Genomic DNA, 18,666 nt, shown 5'->3' on the forward strand with positions numbered 1-18,666 from the left:
TTTTTAGGCTCTGAAATTTTCCATGCTGGTTTCTGCTCAGGGTTTGTGTTCTCAAGCTTTTTGACTCTTATTCATTTCTTTTTTTCATTCTTTTAAATCAGAAACATGTTTAAGAAGATTTTACTTTTCCACAAAGATTGAAACAATTTGGTGAATTTCAGGCAGTCACTTGTTCAAATAAAGTTTTTTCTGAAATATAAATTGCTGTTTTGTTAAAAAGTTGGTGTAGAAATCTTGCATCTTTGTCTTCTGCATCAGACAAGCATTTCTTGCTGTCTTTTTTCTCCACAGATGCACCTTCACATGCAGTGTCAGAGGACCATGCAAATAAAGATGCATTTTCAAATCCTTACCTAGAAAACTATTAACTCTCATCTCATGTTTAAGAGCATTAGAATTCTAAGTAACACAGCAGTAACAGTAAAGAGGTAGATTTCAGTATTATGATCCTAACGTACTTCATCACATTGCTTACCTTTTATTCGTATAGAACCAGCATTATGGAGGCCATCATCTTTGATTTCCTTCACTATAACCTTTACAGTTGAGACAACATCTGGCCAGACTCCATCAATGACTCTGACTCTTATGTTGTATGTTCCTGGTGGGGTTCCTTCTTTAATAGTCAGCAAACCTGAGTTATCATTAAGGATAAAGTACCTGTAATAAGAGTTAAGCCAAGGAACAAGCTATGAGAAGTTCAAAAGCTAAGTAGCAATTATCATCACTGCTGTTTCTCTGATCCACTTTATTTTGGGAAAGCTATCAAAGGAAGCAGATGTGCTCCCTCATGAAGGGACAGGGCAGAACAGAACTTTTTTACATTGCTTTCTGTTGGCCCTAACACCTCTTCACCAGTGTCATGAAGGGACAGGGCAGAATGGAACTTTTTTACATTGCCTTCTGTTGGGTCCTAATGACTCTTCACCGGTATATCAAGAAGGTTTCTTCCTGCTTCTGTGCCATAGGAACTGTGTAGAAAGACTCAGGCTACTATAACCATAACTTTGGAAACAGTGCAAACTCCTAGTTTAGATACATTCATTGAGAGTGACACCTCTGTCAAAACCTCCGAATGGCACACGTACACCTCAACCCCAGTCACAATCCAGACACGTTGGTGTGAACATATCCAATACAAGTAAGGTCTTAAAACCAGTGGTGACATGGAAACACTGACTCTCCAGGAGCATGGAGGAAGGAGGATGGAAGTTAGTGGGTATTTTTTCTGTAGTGGCTCACTGATACTGATTATGGGTATGACTATGAACAGGAATTTGAAATGGTGTTCTAGCCCATCAGGCAACGGGAAGCGGACTGGTTTGGCATACAGCGTGATTTACTGTGGCCTCACACTCAGAAGGGCTTTTGGAGAGCTACACACAAGTGTCTAACCAACAAAATGCTTTTGCACACTTGTTTACAAAAAATAGGCAGGTTAAATACTTTTTATGTTTTTGTGTGTGGGCAAGATTTCCATACATTTCACCCAACTTCCGTTTTTCTCTCCAAATACCTTGATGTTTTTCCTTCAAATTGGTAGATTTTGCGATCCCAGTCGTCATCATCAGGGGCATGGACCTGGCCCAGTACAGTTGTGGGGAGGATACCTAAAACAACATAGCATATAAGTGGCACGGTCAGACCTCTCACACATACACAAAGAGGTTGGCCATTAAAGTTTTACTGGCTTAAGTCTAAAACCTCTGCAAAAATAGTTATGATGGTTCCTGAGAGAAGATGTGCACCAGTTTGCAAATACCACATGGTGTCCTGCTTATCAGGTGTTTGCTGTATGGCTACATAGATTTAATTCAACAGGTGGCTGCAATGAAAATCAGACAAGAAGGAAAAAAGACAAGCCACCTCTGAGGAAAGATGTAAGAGGTATTCAGAAACAACATCAGAATTACTCATTTTCACTCTTTTGGCTGCAGTATCCAACCAACTTACAGAGTGGTTTAGACAGGGATTGGGGTTTGGCAGGATAAACAACCAAAAGGCTGACTGGGTTATAAAGGGCAAAAAACAATAGCAATTTGGAGGAAATTGCTTCAAGATAGAGAGGATGTCCAAAATACAGTAACCAGGCTTATTTTGAGTAGATGGTGAGACTTTGGGGTGAGATGGAAAGCAGCATGTGTTCTGCTGGTTTTGCATCCTCTCAGCAAAGCTCACAAATTAGTATTTTTTTTGTTCTACAAGAGCTATTTCTGAAGGAAAGATCCACAGGTATCTGAATTCATATATCTACCAAGAATCAAGGATACACAAAGAAGAGGAAAAAATGTGGGAATTCACCTTGTGAAAGGGAACAGCACAAACCCTGACAACTGAGGGACTGCATGCAAAAAGGAGAGAAAACTGTACGTCTCCTGCAACTGTGGCAACATTCATTGGATATTTTGCAGGAGACAGTATACAGGATGCCCTGGTGTTTGACTCCCACATTATATGAATATAACATACAACATGATAGTAGCCTTCTCATTCTGTCTCTCCTTAATATTTTAAATAACCAAAGATCTGAAGACTTGAATTCAGAATTCAAGGGAAATTCTAGAAAAGGGAATTCAGGCTTAATGGAAAGATCGGGTACTTAGGCTACAAGCAGAGTTTCTCAGCAAATAGCAACCAGACTTGGTTTAAACTTTACAGTAAGCTGAACTTCAGAGTGAGCACACAACAGGCAGAACAACATTTCAGTACAAATAAATGGTCAACAGCATCTACACAGAAGTAGTTTCTAGTGTGCCCACAATAGACAATCTATTTAATGTGCTATCAAACCACAGGATACACAGCAGAGTAGAAGACGAAGGAATAACCTGAGCCTACATGGATGCAAGCATCCCAAAATCTTTTTACCTGTGTGGTTTATTTTGTTGTTGGGCTTATTATGAGGGGACCCTGGATCACAAGAGAACTGCTAGCTAATTGTCAAAGCAAGAAGGGAAAGGTGGCTTCTCTCGCAGTGCCTGCAGCCAACAGTCACAGAAAATTCCCCCATAACAGCATTTGTCAGCTGAAGGCTTATATGAATGTCTCATGCAGTTTAAATATGAGTTCAGCTTAAGAGTATTCACTAAAACTGAATTCAGTCTGGAGGAAGAAAAAGGTTTAAGGAGGAGGAAAAAGGTTCTCAGCATTCAGACTCATCACTTCTCAGCAACACTATGAATTTTTAAAATTTTTTTCCCCCTGAAATGTTAATGCTGCTGGAAAATTGCATCTGAAAGCAAGAGACCATTACTCAAGTTTGATAGAAACATGCATAGAATAGCAGCCAGCTATGCTCTTCCTTCAAGGCTGGCTCAGTTTCTTCCACAAAGCAAGTGGCCCAGAGTCCTGCCCTACATACCTACTGCTCTCTGGTGGGGCTTAAGCAAACTTCAGTAGCACCTCTACTAAGATCTTAGCTTATGTGGAACAGGACAGAGTCCTCCTGTGAATCTCACAGCTGCTCCTTTGACCTTACTGTCACACTTGGAAGCAAGCATCAGGGAGCGATTTACCATCATAGCTGTAAATGAGACATTCCAGGTAGCCAGCAGAATGTGGGTGGTCATTTTGGTCCCCGATATTCACAGTCAGTGTGTTGGTGGAGCTCATTGGCGGGATCCCGCTGTCTGTGATCAGGATGGGCAGGTAGAACACCTTGTGCACTTCCCTGTCAAAGGTACGCAGCGCGGTGAGCAAGGCACTTCCATTGTGGAAGTCCTGCAAGTTGAAGTCAGTCAGACTATTGAAATCACTGAGAAGGTGAAAGGAGAAAGGTGCTCCGTTAGCAGCAGTGTCTCGATCCTTAGCATACAGCAATGTAGAGGTCTCGTTCATTTGGATGACCTGTGGAGAAGCTGTGTTTTCCCAGATCACTGGGTTATAATGAGCCTCAAACTCTGGCCCGTTGTCATTTACGTCCTGCAGAGTCACTAAAACAGTGGCACTGCCAGTCAGAGGGGGCTGCCCCATATCAGTGGCAATGACAATGAGCTGGTACTGTGTCACTGTCTCATGATCCAGCAGTCCCGCAACCATCACCCACCCATCACTAGCCACAGAGAACTGGCCACTTGGGTCAGACTTGTTTAGCAGGTGGAAAGAAAACCTTCCGTTCAGGCCAGAATCCAAGTCAACAGCAGAAACCTGAACAACTTTGGTGCCAACTGGCGCATCTTCCTCCAGTGCAGCCACTTCATAGAACTGGGGGTAGAAGACAGGAGCATGGTCATTGGAGTCCTCCACATAGATCACGCAGTGAGCGATGCTGAAGAAATCCATGTCCTCTGCTTTCACAGTCAAATTGAACACCCTCTCATGAGGCTTCTCAAAGTCAATCCGCTTTCGTAGCCGGATAAACCCACAGTTGTTGACTTCATCTGTCTCTATGGAGAACTTGCGGTCGTTGTCCCCATCAAGGATGCTGAACGTCACCATGGCATTTTCTCCCTCATCTTTGTCCACAGCAGACACCACTGCCACTTCAGTGTTAATACTCGCATTCTCAGAGACAAACGCTGTGTAGATCCTTTGCAGGAAGACTGGAGCATGATCATTTACATCAGTCACCAAAATAGTGGCAGTGCCTGTCCCAGTGAGCCCTCCTCCATCTCTGGCCTCAACCACTACGAGGTACTTGTCTTCCTTCTCCCGATCCAGGGACCCGAGCACTGTATAGATGGTGCCGCTAACTGAGTCAATTGAGAACAAGTTCAGATTAATTTCATTTTGGACATTCCGAATGATGCTGTATGTTAGCACAGCATTCATACCAGCCTTTGGGTCATCAAGGTCCACTGCTGTCATTTCCATGACAGGAGTGTCTGCTGGAGAATCCTCAGGGACATGGCCCATGAAACAGCCATCCAACACACAGAGGAAAAGGGGTGCATTGTCATTCACATCCCTCACTTCTATGATCACATCTGCAAAGCCAGTCAGTCCTTCTCCACTCTCATCCGTTGCAAGAACAAGAAAGCGCCACGTTGATCGCTTCTCACGGTCTAACCTTTTATTTGCACTGATCTCGCCTGTGTTCTCATTGATGCTGAATTCACTACTGGCCCCCTGTCCATGAAGGGAATAGTTAATGGCATTTTGATCAGCCGCTTGGTCAGGATCTGTTGCAGAAACCTGGAACATGCCACAGCAGGTAAGTGTTTATGTAAAAGAAAAAGGGAAATCACTGTTCTTTTATTGATGGCATTTGGTATTGTGCAGGCTAAACAAATAGCATGCATTTTAACAGCAAACATCTATTGGTTTGAGTCATTCAGATCAAGCACTCTTTCAATAAACATCATGCACAGCCTAGAGAAGCAAAAAGATCACCTTTAGACAGACTAATATATTCTACTTCCCAGTATATTTTGGAAAGAGGAAATAACTGCAGGAGAAACCAAGTGGTAGTAATAACAGATCTGCTGAGCAAATGTTTCTTGTGAAACTCTTTGGAGCTGGAATACAAAGGCAAACAGGGGCTGTTTCTCTCCAGTGAACAGAAGGCTGCGAAACCAGGGTGGCCATACATCCAAGCTGATTATCAGCACAGGCCAGAGAGAACGCCCAGCTCCTGCTTTGCATCCAGGGATTGTTTGGGAGACTGCTAGTTGGGCCAACCAAGCAGTCGTCATGCCAGGGACTGCTCTAACAACAAAACAATGAAGATGATCGAGTTCCAGAGTCAAAGAACAATCCCTGGTAATGTTTATTTGGTAGTATAAATGTAGCAAAAGAGTCTGACTTAAATGCATGAGGTACACGTGCCAACCACACTATGCTTACACAGTTACTCCAAATATGCTAACTCTGCTTTCTAAAGGAAAGCCATCATATTTTCAACATTTAGAATGATAGAATCATAGAATCATTTAGGTTGGAAAAGACCCTTAAGATCAAGTCCAACCGTTATTTATGCCGGTCAAGGGAGCAAGTCCATCACGCAAATTCAACCAGCCTTTCTTTATTCTCTTCTTTACAGAAAGCTGCTAGCTAAATCCTAATACCAGGGCTCACCCACCCTAAAGAAACTATCTTTTTGGATTTGTGTGAATGGATAGGATCGAGCTGAACAAAAGTTGCTTTGTGCAAACTGCTTTACCTTTAGGACAAGTACAGGCAGCTCTGTGACCTCCTCCAAGACACTGCCCTGGTATTCATTCTGAGTGAAGACTGGTGCTTCATCATTCTTATTGACAACATTGATGATGATAACAGTGTGGTTTTCCCATTTTCCATCAGAAGCTACAAGCTGCAGCTCATAACGTTGTTCTTGTTCATAATCCAGAGGCTGTGCAATGAAGACAGTTCCAACCTCAGGCTCCACATCAAAAACTCCTTTCACATTTCCTGATGTGATCTGATACCTTAGTTTGGCATTTGCACCTACAAGAGAAAGCAAATGATCACTGCCTGTCCACTATCTGAATGCTCAGGCCAGCTATACCCAGTGGACGCGTATCCAAGAGAAACATTACTTGCCCCGACTGTTACAGTGTGCGTGGGAGATAAAACATTAGACACAGCGACAAACAGAATGATCCATGTATGTAATTTGAAGGGTTTGTGTATGGTAGATTGGGAGTTAGGTCTGCATTTATATTTACAAATATAATTTGCAGTCACAGACAAGCACCTGTTTATTGATAATGAAGGAATTGTGTACCTCTAATTTATTGTGCATTCATTTGCCATAAAAAAGTAACATACTATTAAAATACTAGAACCTATTTTTGCTCAATGTTTCCTAAGCCTTCCATTTCAAATGCCAATATACCTTTACTTTTTTTTTTTTTAACCACTGGATGGTGCTAAAATATTACAGAAGTCCTCTATTTTGAGCAAGAATTCATCTCAGAAGAACATTCCACCTGTACAACAGCAGTTGTTTGATTGCTGCAAAATGTTTAGGAACAAAAAAAAAATAAATTGTTTGGTGCTTCATGTTTACTTATTTGTAAAGGAAAAAATGCATGACATCGCATTCCAGGATAGAAAGTAATTTCCCAAATTAAATAGGTGAACTGCTAGGAGTAGAAAGAACATTCAGCATTTTGAGTTGTGAGTCAACTGTGGATGAGACGACTAGAGCAACATGGATGGCAAGAAAGTGAAAAGGTTGTGCTCAACATTAGTGCATGGAAGAGTTTGGCTGCCTTTGCAGCGTGAATCTGAGCATCACTTGCTACTTGCTTTTGCAAATTCTCTGAAGTGCAGCAGCCGGTTTTAAATGGCCTCTTTACTTCTCCATCACGGGCACTATGAGGCACAGGCATTACATACAGCACTGCCACCGAAAGGAACGGTCAAATCCCACCTGCTGCCAGCAACACGTTCCTCTGGTGCTCCTTTGGACTCTGTCACCAACACACCAGCTTGCCTTCTTTTTTTCAATGGGGTTGTGGGGTTGTTTTTCTCCAGCAAGTTGAGCTGGACAACCTCATGAAAGGAGCAAAAAGCTCAGCAAAGTGCAGCAGAAGCAAAGACAGGAACTGACTGGTGGTGCATGCTGTTGGACTGGCTCAGCCCATTTGGTCTCACCACACTGTAGGGGCAGTTTCACACATCAGGACCTGATGTAAGTGTGAGCCCAAAAAGAAGGTCTGTCTTTCCCTTTTTTCCTGCCTTATTCCCGCCTTCTCCCTGTCTCCATTTCTGGCCATGTCATCCTACATTTTCCACTGTTTGTCAGATTCTTCCACAAGCATATTCAACCCCCTAACTCACCAAAAAGCACACAGGTTTGGTTTTCTTGCAATAGTAATAAGTAAAACTGACTCCCAGGGAGATCTGGAAAGCACAGGACAGCACAAAGCAAGCACATGCTCAGGAGTGTGTGCGTTTTTATGTTACCTCTTGTGAAGTTACAGCAGGGTTGTGACTCCAGGTGACTTCATTCTGCCCCAAAGAGATTGCCATCTAGCTTAACCTTTGCACTGTGAACCTGAGCACCTAATAAAAGAAAATGCTCCTGTGTGCCCAGAACTTCTCTCCTCACTTTTACAAATGCTTGAAATGCTTAATCATCTCCTAATGCAGAGATTTGTTTGCCCATAAAGGAAGTTTGCCCCTACACAAAACACATAGTAACACTAAGAGGACTTAGAAAGACATGCAGGGTCCACTCACCCTCATCTTCATCATCTGCTGTTGCTGTCACAACAGGACTTCCAACATCCCTGTCCTCATCTATGCTGACCTCATACACTGACCGAGGAAATGCCGGAGCGTTGTCATTCACATCACTGACAAAAATCCTTACATAGGCTGTGTCTAAGAAGGAGATGCAAGACGAACATGCAGACTAGAAATGGCAGAGGTGGAATACCTTGTTGTATTCCAGACAGCTCACATACCCCCCAAGTCTAGAAAAGTTAAGGAACCAAATCTCTGATATCTTTTACCCAATATATAATTCATTACTAGCTTTACCTGTGTTGGGCTGCCCATGAACACCAGGTCTAGCAGAGTCTGAAGAGTCCTGAGACTGAACTTCAATCAAGTAAGAGGCTCTTTTCTCTCTGTCAAAAGATGCATGGGTGGAAATAATTCCTGTCTCAGGCTCAATGGTGAAGAACTGGTAATCCTCACTAGCATCTTTCAATATTAAGTAGTGAACCTAAAAAGGAAATAGTTAAGAGACATTGCATTTTCCACTTTCATTTGAATGTCCAAGTGCTGTGACCTTCCCCTTCCCCAGTAGCCTCCTGAGTCTGTCTGCAAAGTAGCAACACTCCGAGGAAAAACAGTTCATCTGGACATAATTTTTCTAAGTCTTTTGCCCATTTTGATATAAAAAAACAGAATTCTCACACAGAACATCTGTACCAGTGATATCAAGGCCCATCAAGCCCAGTATCTAATCTCCAACAGTGGCCAGCAGGAGCAGTTAAGAAAGATCATGAATAACAGAAGGACAGAGAATGTATGGAATGACATCTTCCCTGCTGTCTCCCCAGCTTCTAGAAACCCACTGTGCTTCTGATCTCAAAAAAAATGGGACTAAATGAGAGTTTGGGTCCTGTTCAACAGGACTGAACAAATGAAAACCTCCACTGATGAAGGCTATCCACTTTTTTCCCTTTAACAAAGGTTTGGCTTCCTTCTCTGAAAAAAACATTTCCACCCCCACCCCCAAGTCATGCCCAGAGCACCGCCAGGCAATTCTACCACAAAGGCTGCTGTTCAGAAGTTGCAAAATGACAGTTACAGAACAGCAGATCTCTACTAGTCAGAGTTCCGTCCCAGAAGAGCTAGTAGGATTTTTGGAAAAGGCTCAGGAAAATGCGCAGAAAACGAGCAGTTTCCTTCATAACACTGCTGTTTCTTAGGGTTGGGTCATTATGACAATGATGGTCAAATGTTGGTTTGACCAACCATTTGACCAATGATGGTGAAATTAAATGTTATTTAATTGACCATATTTAAATGGCCGTGTTTAACTGATCATAATCACTGATGGTCCATTAAATAATGAGATGAAGAGGCAAGAGTTTGGAAACATGTTCTGCAGCCACCTCCACTTGTCTTGTCATGGGAGCAACCCTGAGAATCACACAGCACTACTTTGTCACGGTTGCTGGATCAGGACGAGCTGCTATGATGCAGGATCCCAAGACTGTGAACAGCATCTTCTCTGCCTGCATCCCATATTAAGCACATCAGGCATATGCTAGACAAATGCTTGACAAGTGCTGTAAGAAGTGTTTGTGGCTCATTACCCTGTCATCTGCTGTCTGTGCGCTCTCACTAATTACAATACTAGAACTTGCCTATTGGGAGGAAAAGAATTGGATGTAAGGTCAAACCTCTCCATGTAGGCCAGAATCCAAGTCTGTAGCTAACACCTGAACCACAGATTTGCCAACATCAGCTCCTTCTGGCACAGACACCTCGTAGTTCGAAGACATGAAGAACGGAACATTATCATTAACATCTGCAAAAGGAGGTGATGGGGACCATGGTGAGAAAATGTTTGAAGTCTTTTTTTTTTGCTGTATTTTTTTCCACAGTCATAATTTTCCTTGGAGAAAGAACTCACATTGTTCATAGTAAGAAGCAATACTGCTTTGGGTCTTCCCATTTTCATGGCAGCTGTCAGGAGGCATTTTATAGACATTGAGCAGTTTCTGGGAGACAGTGGCCTAATCTCAGCTAAAATACTAGCTAATGATTTGACCAGCGATCTTCTTATAGTAAGTCCATGAATGCCAGGACCAGGAGGCCTTTCAGCCACAGTCTGTAAAGAGCTGGTTATCTACAGCAGTAGTTAATTTCAACATTTTATTAAGGGCTGATTAACATACAATGGAAATTAAAATTACAGAGTCTATAGACTTGACAAAGAACGTGTGTAAAACAGTCTTTCCTGGGTTTTCAGGGCAGTATAACCAGAGTTATGGTAGGCTGTAGGACCTAACGATTATTTAGGATGCAGTTGCACATTAGCCTCCCCTCATCTAACTACTGGCCAATGTCCAAAGGAAGCATGCTGATCTTCCCACTCTTGTCATCCTGCTCTAAGCTGTGAGATCCCCCTTCCCATGAGCTGGATCACATGGCCTCGTGTCGACAGTGCTCATGTTGTTGCTCTGAGAGAGACTGGCCTTCTGGAGAGAAAAGGATTAGCTGTGATCTGACATGCTCTGCAGCTGTGTGATGCCAGGTCCAACACAAGGGACATGGTGGGATTGTGCCGGTGAAGGAGAGGAAGGGCTGCCCCGGTAGCGGTCATCTGCAGTCAGGTCAGATTAGGCACAAGGCAAAGCCACGTTAAGCTTATATCAGTGCTGGTCTTGCTTGTGTTCCTTGCTTGACCCCTGTAGAGACCTAAACTGGAAAAAGTATGTCCAGTGTTTTGAAAGGCCAGTTTCTGACACATTTTCTCCCTAAAACTGCTGTGTAGGACCAGGTGAGCACAAGGGACAGGCAGGAGAACTATGGCAGCACTGACCCAGATCTGTTTAAACGGCTCTGGAATCACGTCCTCCTGCTCAGCCCATGACAAATCAGTCCGGTGTTCCTCTTTGTCTGTAAGACAACTAAACTCAGAAATGCTGCATAGTCCCCTACATCTTTTTGCACCTTTCACAGTTTAACAGCCACATTTTAAGAAAGTCATTTTCCTGTGTTGTGGCACAGTGCCAAAACAGAGGAGCTGTAATGACAGTTCCTCGGATCCATCTGTCTTTATGAAGAGCAGACAAAAGTCTTAATATCTCATTCTGCAAACCCTTAAGCACACATTTAGTTTTACTACTGCCACATGACTCCATTGATTTTGACACATAACTATTTGCAAGACCAATCTCTTAAATTACTTCTTTTTTTTAAATTGTCGGTGTGGGCTCCCATAAATCCTAATTTTCTTTCTCTCTTATATGCATAATCGTCTGTGAAAACTTCTTTTCTAACAGGCTTTTTTTTCATATTTTATAGAACAGAATATGTCTTGTTAGAGATAAGTTCATCACATTCACTGAACAAGGTAAGGAAAATAAGATGCTATAAAAGACTTCCTTTTCTATGTGCTTGTGCATAAATAAAGGACAATTCTGCATATGAAAATTTCTGGTGGTTATTTCTCTCTTAAAGGCATTTAACTTGCTTTTTTCGCTCACTAATGCATACACGTGTGTGTGTGAACCCTTTTTTGTGTGAAATATTAAGTTATTGGAGAAGGATTTTTGCTTGTGAGTAAAATGAAGTTTCTGCCAAATTCTGATACCAATAACTGCACTATAGGAAAAATCTTTTGGGACAGGGTCCATAATCTACAGTGAGGCTCAGACCCTGACTTGAAGCACTCTTGCCCTACAGACCTGAAGGGTTTTTGCATTGGTGGACTGTGGAAGACAGGACAATGCTGTGATAACGTGAAGCAGGGAAGTTGGATTCCCATTCAGATTGCCACTTAGGTGTCTCATTTCCATGGTGGTGAGCAAGACAAATGTTTTTGCTTATTTCTTATATTATTCACTGATTCATATTTTCATCTAAATGACTACATATCAAAAGTAACTCCACTAATGCTTCAAAAAGCAGGGATTAAAATCAGATTTATAGTTTTGTGTGGATCTATAGTAGAGCCTTACAAAAAGATCCCACTATAAGGAGGGTTAGATCAAATCTTTGAAAACTGTACCCATTGTCAGGACCCTTGCATTTTCATTTCTACAGTTTTAACCTCAATGTTAAATAGAAAATTCCAAATGTAACAACAACCCCTAAACAGATTGGGTTTCTGTCTGATATCTATCTGAGCTGTTTCTCTTTCTATAGCACAGAACATTTCTAGTAATACTTGTCTCCTTTCAATAGCTTGGGGACATTTACTAGATTTTTTCCTCCTATCAAAAGAAAATCTTTGCAACTACGCTTATAAAAGCAGGCACTAGTGTTGTGTAAACATTCGCACAGCCCATTTTTGCATTATCACATTTTCACATTTTATAGTTACACTTAGCAATTGTCTCAGACAGACCTTTTTAATGACTACACAACTTCCTTTTACAGTATAGAAACATACAAAGCATTCTTAGGTGTCTTGGCATTTCACAGGTGTTACCGTAACTCATGGTGTTACACTAAAAATAACAAGAATATTGAGCTGTTCTAACAGCAGCAAAGCTTACCTGTTACATTCACACAAACAGTGGTAAAGGAAGCTAAAGGGGTCATTGCTACATTTTGTGCCCGGACTGTCAGGGTGAAAAACTTAGTTGTCTCAAAGTCAAGTGGTTCAGCGATTAGAAGAGAAGCAGATCCATCAGCTCTGTTTGGCTTCAGATAGAAACGAACTGGCATATTAGTCTCTGGAACTTGACCCTCCTCCAGATTATACGTAACCCTGGGATCACCAAGAGGGGATGTGGCTTTGATGGTCTGAAGAAGAAAAGAGCCACCACATATGTTCATGAAGCACAGGGTTGCAAGTGTTAAATGTTCAGTTTGATGGCAAGAACATACATGCATATACGTTCTCCAAGAACATACATACCTGTATGACTTGGACAAAAGAGAAACAGTTTACAGAGCTGAGTTTCATTTTACAACATTTAGGTTTCATGCAGGTCTTTAATCAGCAGTAAATTTACCTGCCTGTATATATGCCAAGCAAGAACTGCATCACTGGCTAAAGGAAATCCCTCCTCTCTCCTCCTTCCAATACAAAAGCAATCCAAAAAGAGACTGTTTCTCCACTGAGTGGGACATTTTACCAGGCAAGCTACAGACAAAACCTAAATTGTTTGCAAGTGCTTGGATATTACATGCAGGAGGAGGAAGGCAGGAATTATCTGGCAATTTACGGAAGAGACTATCCTTAAGGAATAAGTCGTACAGACAGCACAATGCAGTAAGGTTGCAGGGTGGGCATCCACGTACTTTTGAGATGGAGACAGAGCACAACAGAGGAAGAAGTTGAAATGAAAAGAAGATGGAGGGAAGTAATTGCACTTTTAACATACCACTATCTTGGTGTCACGAATGGTGTTTTCGGGGATGGTTACCCAGTATCTGCTCTGCTCCCACCGGGGTGGCTGGCTGAGTGCATTAGTGACTGTTACCGTCAGCTCCACAGTGCTGCTTCTGTTCCCTCCATCCGTCGCTACAACATAGCGACTAATGTGCGTTGTCTATGAAACGAAGGAGATCGATGACATTTGCAAACCATTTTGTACAAATCAAGAGATTGCAATTAACCCTCTACAATGGATTTGAGGGGTTGGAGGTTGCTTTCTTCCAAGCAGAGTCACATTACCTGGGATAGCAGGCGGTTTACGTATACCCAGCCTGTGCTGGGGTTGATCTGGAAGTATTCCAGTTGATGCTCTAACATTGAGTATGTGACAGCAGCATTCACACCTTGGTCACTGTCATGAGCTGCAACACGGAGGAAACTCATCCCCACTGGAGTGTCTTCACTGAGGAAGTCTTTGAAAAGACAAAGGTGGTGTCAGCAGGTTCTTGCTCTGGTTTACCAGGCTGTGTGTAATAGAAATACTCCTGTAAAACCTCATAGTCCCCTTCATGGGAGATTAAATGTTTCTGTAATGAGGCAGGTTATAAAGTGTCATCGCTAATGGAGTGTCTATAGTCCTCTTTTAGCTTCCCCTTCCCTTTCCCCTGACACGCTGGGTTATTAAGCGAGCTGCTGGTGAAGCAGGTTTACTGCCAGCACTTGTGCCTCTCCACGGCAGCGCTGGCAAACCCTGCGGCTGCCCGCACGCCCACTGCTTCAGATCACAGCCCAGGCTGCTGGGCTCAGCTGCTGATAAAAGCAGGTTGGCATCAAAAGGAATCCTGTGTGAATTGAATTAATCCTGAATGCGAGTGGCAGCAGCAGCATTGCCAGTGGGAGGCAGTGGGTTATCGCAAAGCATGAAGACTCAGGTCATAGTGAAGATGCCCCCCACACCCCAGCATTTTGGAGAAGCTGCCCAGGGCAAGGGCAATGATCATTTTATATGTGCCCCTTTCCTTAGGTCTCACTCCCTGTTCCCAGCAATCCACCTGAGACAGAGGTCATGTCTTTGTGCCCATAGTCCTAGACAGACCAATTCTTCTTTGAACCTGCTTTTATAACCATAATCTAAAAATCTGCTGTCAAAGAGTCACACAGCTGAAGTACCCATTGCACGGAAAAGTAATTCATTTTGTCTTCCTAAAGCCTGATTCCTGGCAGGGACACCAATAAAATGATGAGAAATCATGAACAGTCATTTCCTACTCCCCTCCTCTCTGTGAGGCACAATTTTATATAAAGCTATCGCATCTCTGCCGGCTGCCTTTCTTCCACACCCCAGTCTTTAGACTGCTCTGATCTGACTTTGGTCCTGCTCTTCCCTCCATCCTCAGCCATCCAGTCCCAATTCCTCCTCCAAGTAGCCATGGGTGCTTGCCTGATCGTGTTTTTGAGCCATATCCATGCACTAAGACTCCATCAGCTCAGTGTATTGAAATGGCCCTGGCACTGGGAAGGCTGTCGCAGTTAGGTTTACACAACCCAGTCAGTCTATTTAATCACTTCTTGTTCAGAAACCGTTTCATATCTTTGATCTCCCTTGTACGCGTCTCCTCTCACATTTTTGAGGTGGGACAATCAGAATTGCATACTATGTATAAACTGGAGTGGTCATGTTTTCTGGTGTGGTTTTCTCCCTTAATATTTACAGTCTGTGGCAGCGGGGCAGTAAAACCTTAAACCGCTACAACCACTTGCTCCACAAACAACAATTTGAGCTTTAATTAGCTTCCCTCATCCCCCAGGACATTTAATTGGCCTAGGATTCATGTCCCTGTTATGTCAGTAACAGCCAAAGCTACGCTCACAAGAGATTTCTAAAGCTCTAGTAGCTCTAGAGCCACTAAAATAGATTAATGAAAATGAAATTTATTGCTAAGAAACACTGTAAAATATCCTTTTTTGTGTTTAAATTTATGCTTTTATAGTCAAATCCTGTTAAATCACATTGTAAGAAAAAATACAAAATTACTTGGAAGGGCTGTACTCTCTCATTTCATGTACTTCTGCTTGCTGCTGGCATAACTCTAACACTTACTATACCATCCCTACTGCATGGAGTTAAGAATTTCTTTAATGTCTGTTTTGCAGGCAGATGATAAGATGCATGGCTTAAATCAGGGATTTGACCAACATCCTAGTGCAGAGGAATAAAGAACCAGCAGTTTCCAGGAAGAATAGAAACCCATGACTAATGGCATTTGATCTTGTTAGAGAAGAAGCTATTTTTAATTCTGTGACGTACAAACATTGATTAGTTATGTATAGATGCTGGAAAAGTGCTATGCATAAAATGGCCTCATTATCTGCAGTTTCCCCATCTCAAAGGGCTGCCTTTGCTTCAGGACCTTTGCTGGTACCCTGTGTTCGTGAAAAAAGAAAAATATCTGCCCGTTCCTCAGAAGTGCCGAAGTCACCATAATTACTAAATGCAACCTCTCAACTTCACGGCTTTTGAAAAAAATAATCCCGGGCAGTTTCACCTGAAGGACATGTTTGAAGGTAGAGTAGAGTAGGTTTTGTTCATCTTTGCACAAACATTACCTTTACCTCAAGGACTTCTCTGCTCTGTCTGAAAATATTTCTCTCCAGTGAGATCACTCCCACCTGATTTCTCAGCGCTGCTTTGGACAGGTTTGCAGAAACCACTGGTAGGAATGCAGAAATGGCTATTCCCAATCTGCACATTTTAACCAATTGGGCACTTGGAATTAGTTGCTATAAGACACTCTAAAATGTGCAACACAATTTTCTTTCTGTCCTTGTGCATAATTCTGAAGTTATGGAAGTATATTTAGAATATTTCCTAGCAGGTCACTCCTCCTCCTTGTTAAAATCCTGCCATGCAAGCATCCAACCTCTTTCTGAATCCTGCTGAAATGCTGGCCTCTGTGATGCTGAAGATGACTTACTTGTGAGCCATCTTCATTAATAAGGCATTGGTCACTGCTTTGCCCTACATGACATTTCCGTAGAACTGGCAAAACATCTCCAAAATGGAATTGTTGTCACATGCATCATCAACCATTTTTTGCCATTTTGAGGCAATTACGCAAGGAAGGGCCTGTTCTAGTCCAGCAACTACGGAGTACGCTCGTCACTTGTGGGCGACATCAAATGTAGAGGGCCCAAGAGTACAGGATTCTACTGGAGAAGCATCAAGTAAAATTAAATGAAAGACTGATGAAAAGCATGTCATGTGAGGATGAAAAAGGGAATGGCACCAGGGCAAACGGGAAAAGCTAGCTCAGCAGCACAGTTACAGGAGGCATCAGGGCTCCCAGCCAAACACAGGCTAGAAGCCAAGGATTTCAGGCTGTTTGACAAGAGATAAATACCACTCCAGCCTATTCGAACAGAGGTGCTGTGTTAAAGAGACACAGATGACAATTGCTCTTCTAATCAGGGTTGATGAATTCCTAGCTAGGATGCCATGTTTTGTTTTGGGACATTGAATAAAAATTCAGTGTGCAGAAAAACTGGGCAAGGAAAAGCTGCAAAGGGCAGGGATCAGATCTGCCTCATCTGTAGGAGTGAAATCTGTCAATGTTTTAAGAGTATTGCAATGAATAAAGAGGACTGATCAATTCTGCGTTTCCACTGACGATGGATTAAGCGGTAACTGGCTTAGTGGGCAGCAAAGGAAGACTGGTCACCTAAAAAACTGACCACTGTTATAAGGAACTACTAACCAGGTTCATGTTGCAGTACTGGGACAGGTAGTTAAGAAACACTCACACTGATAGCGACTATTCTCAAACTTGGGATCGTTGTCATTGACGTCAGCAATAAGGACGGTGATCTGACACACGCCGATCAGCGGTTCCTGTGCCTGGTCGGTAGCAGTAACAGACAGCGTATACTCCCTCTGCTTCTCCCGGTCAAAACTCTGCGTGGTTGTGATGACTCCTGGGAACACAGACACCTCCTGTTCTGCTTGTCACAGCCTTGGGACTGAATTTGCAGAAAGGGACCTGCACATCTCCTGCACAAGAGGAAGCTCTGACCACACGCAGCACAACCATCAAGCTTAATCCACACCGACCCTGCAACACGTGTCTTGGGCAAGACCAACTCCAGTTCCCCTGTCTCTCCTCTCCTCATGTCACACACTGCCAGCAGTCAACAGCTTTCCCTCCTGCTGCCTTGATAAGGAGCTTCGGTCCGAGTACCTTGTTCTCTCACTCCTCATGGAGCCCAGAAGGACTTTCTCCTCCTCATCGAGAGGCCTCTCTTAGGTTTACGCCACTGACAGTCCAAGTAACTGAATATTTCAAAGACAGCTCATTATTACTTTGGGGAAGAGGCGCACCACAGTGTGACCAAAGTCATGTCTACTACAGGAGCTGAAGACTGCCTCATTGAACAGATTAAAATTGGGTAGAATCACATAGCTCAGATAATAAATTCAACAATTTTCTCCAAATCTTCAGTTTTTCCTCTCTACTAACCAAGCCTCTCCCTGTCTCTGATCTTTTCTTCTGGTTGGGAGACTTTAAACTGGCCTGCTTGAGGCCACTTCCAGACCTATGTCTCTACTATGCTAGGGACCAGGATTCTGCTGCTCTGTTGTAGGCCCTTCCAGTCTCCTGCACAGTCCTCGACATGCAAATAGCCCATTTTACTGTTTTGACTATAGAAACATCAACAACTTTTATAACTTCTTCATGTGAAATGCATCAAGACTGTCCATCACTGCCCTGTTCTGGTACGAGGGTTTGGCTCTACACGCACTACGCTGGACCTCCTGTTTGTGCACGAGATGAGAAATAAACCGTGGCCACATCGAAGGGAAGAACAAACTCAAGCTGTTAGAGTCACACTTTCTGCTCTGCATTTTTATAGCTACACTTGACCCAGTAGAAAGTTAACTGACACAGAATAGCTTTTTATCTTCTTTTTGAACTGGGGTTTGTTTCCCTACTTAATTTGTCATTTAAATCACTATAATCTTAATTTAATCTATGTGCACAGCTATCCATACACTCTGAACTTTTTCCCGTGTTTATTCTATAAGCTCTTACAGCTAACCCTGCAGTTGCACCGTTAAAGCATGAGCCCACATGGACCCACTCATACAGTGGCATTCTCTTTACAATACAACAGCATTTTCATTTCATCTCAGTAACCTGAAAGCTACTGAC

General features: G+C 42.8%; 1 protein-coding gene across 1 annotated transcript in view; it reads right to left on the bottom strand.

The window, feature by feature from the left end:
• LOC140647506 (neural-cadherin-like) overlaps positions 1-18,666 on the bottom strand; it is a 59,919-nt gene that overhangs the window by 14,472 nt on the left and 26,781 nt on the right. The window contains exons 10-20 of the mRNA XM_072852182.1: positions 17,261-17,431; positions 13,760-13,932; positions 13,467-13,634; positions 12,633-12,882; positions 9,807-9,934; positions 8,431-8,617; positions 8,128-8,271; positions 6,101-6,384; positions 3,516-5,133; positions 1,517-1,610; positions 476-660 (exon numbers count right to left, since the gene is read on the bottom strand). Coding sequence (XP_072708283.1) covers positions 476-660; positions 1,517-1,610; positions 3,516-5,133; positions 6,101-6,384; positions 8,128-8,271; positions 8,431-8,617; positions 9,807-9,934; positions 12,633-12,882; positions 13,467-13,634; positions 13,760-13,932; positions 17,261-17,431 — 3,402 coding nt within the window. The remainder of the gene's footprint in view (positions 1-475; positions 661-1,516; positions 1,611-3,515; positions 5,134-6,100; positions 6,385-8,127; positions 8,272-8,430; positions 8,618-9,806; positions 9,935-12,632; positions 12,883-13,466; positions 13,635-13,759; positions 13,933-17,260; positions 17,432-18,666) is intronic.

This window comes from Ciconia boyciana, chromosome 2 (assembly GCF_034638445.1).
Source record: "Ciconia boyciana chromosome 2, ASM3463844v1, whole genome shotgun sequence".
Classification (NCBI taxonomy): domain Eukaryota; kingdom Metazoa; phylum Chordata; class Aves; order Ciconiiformes; family Ciconiidae; genus Ciconia; species Ciconia boyciana.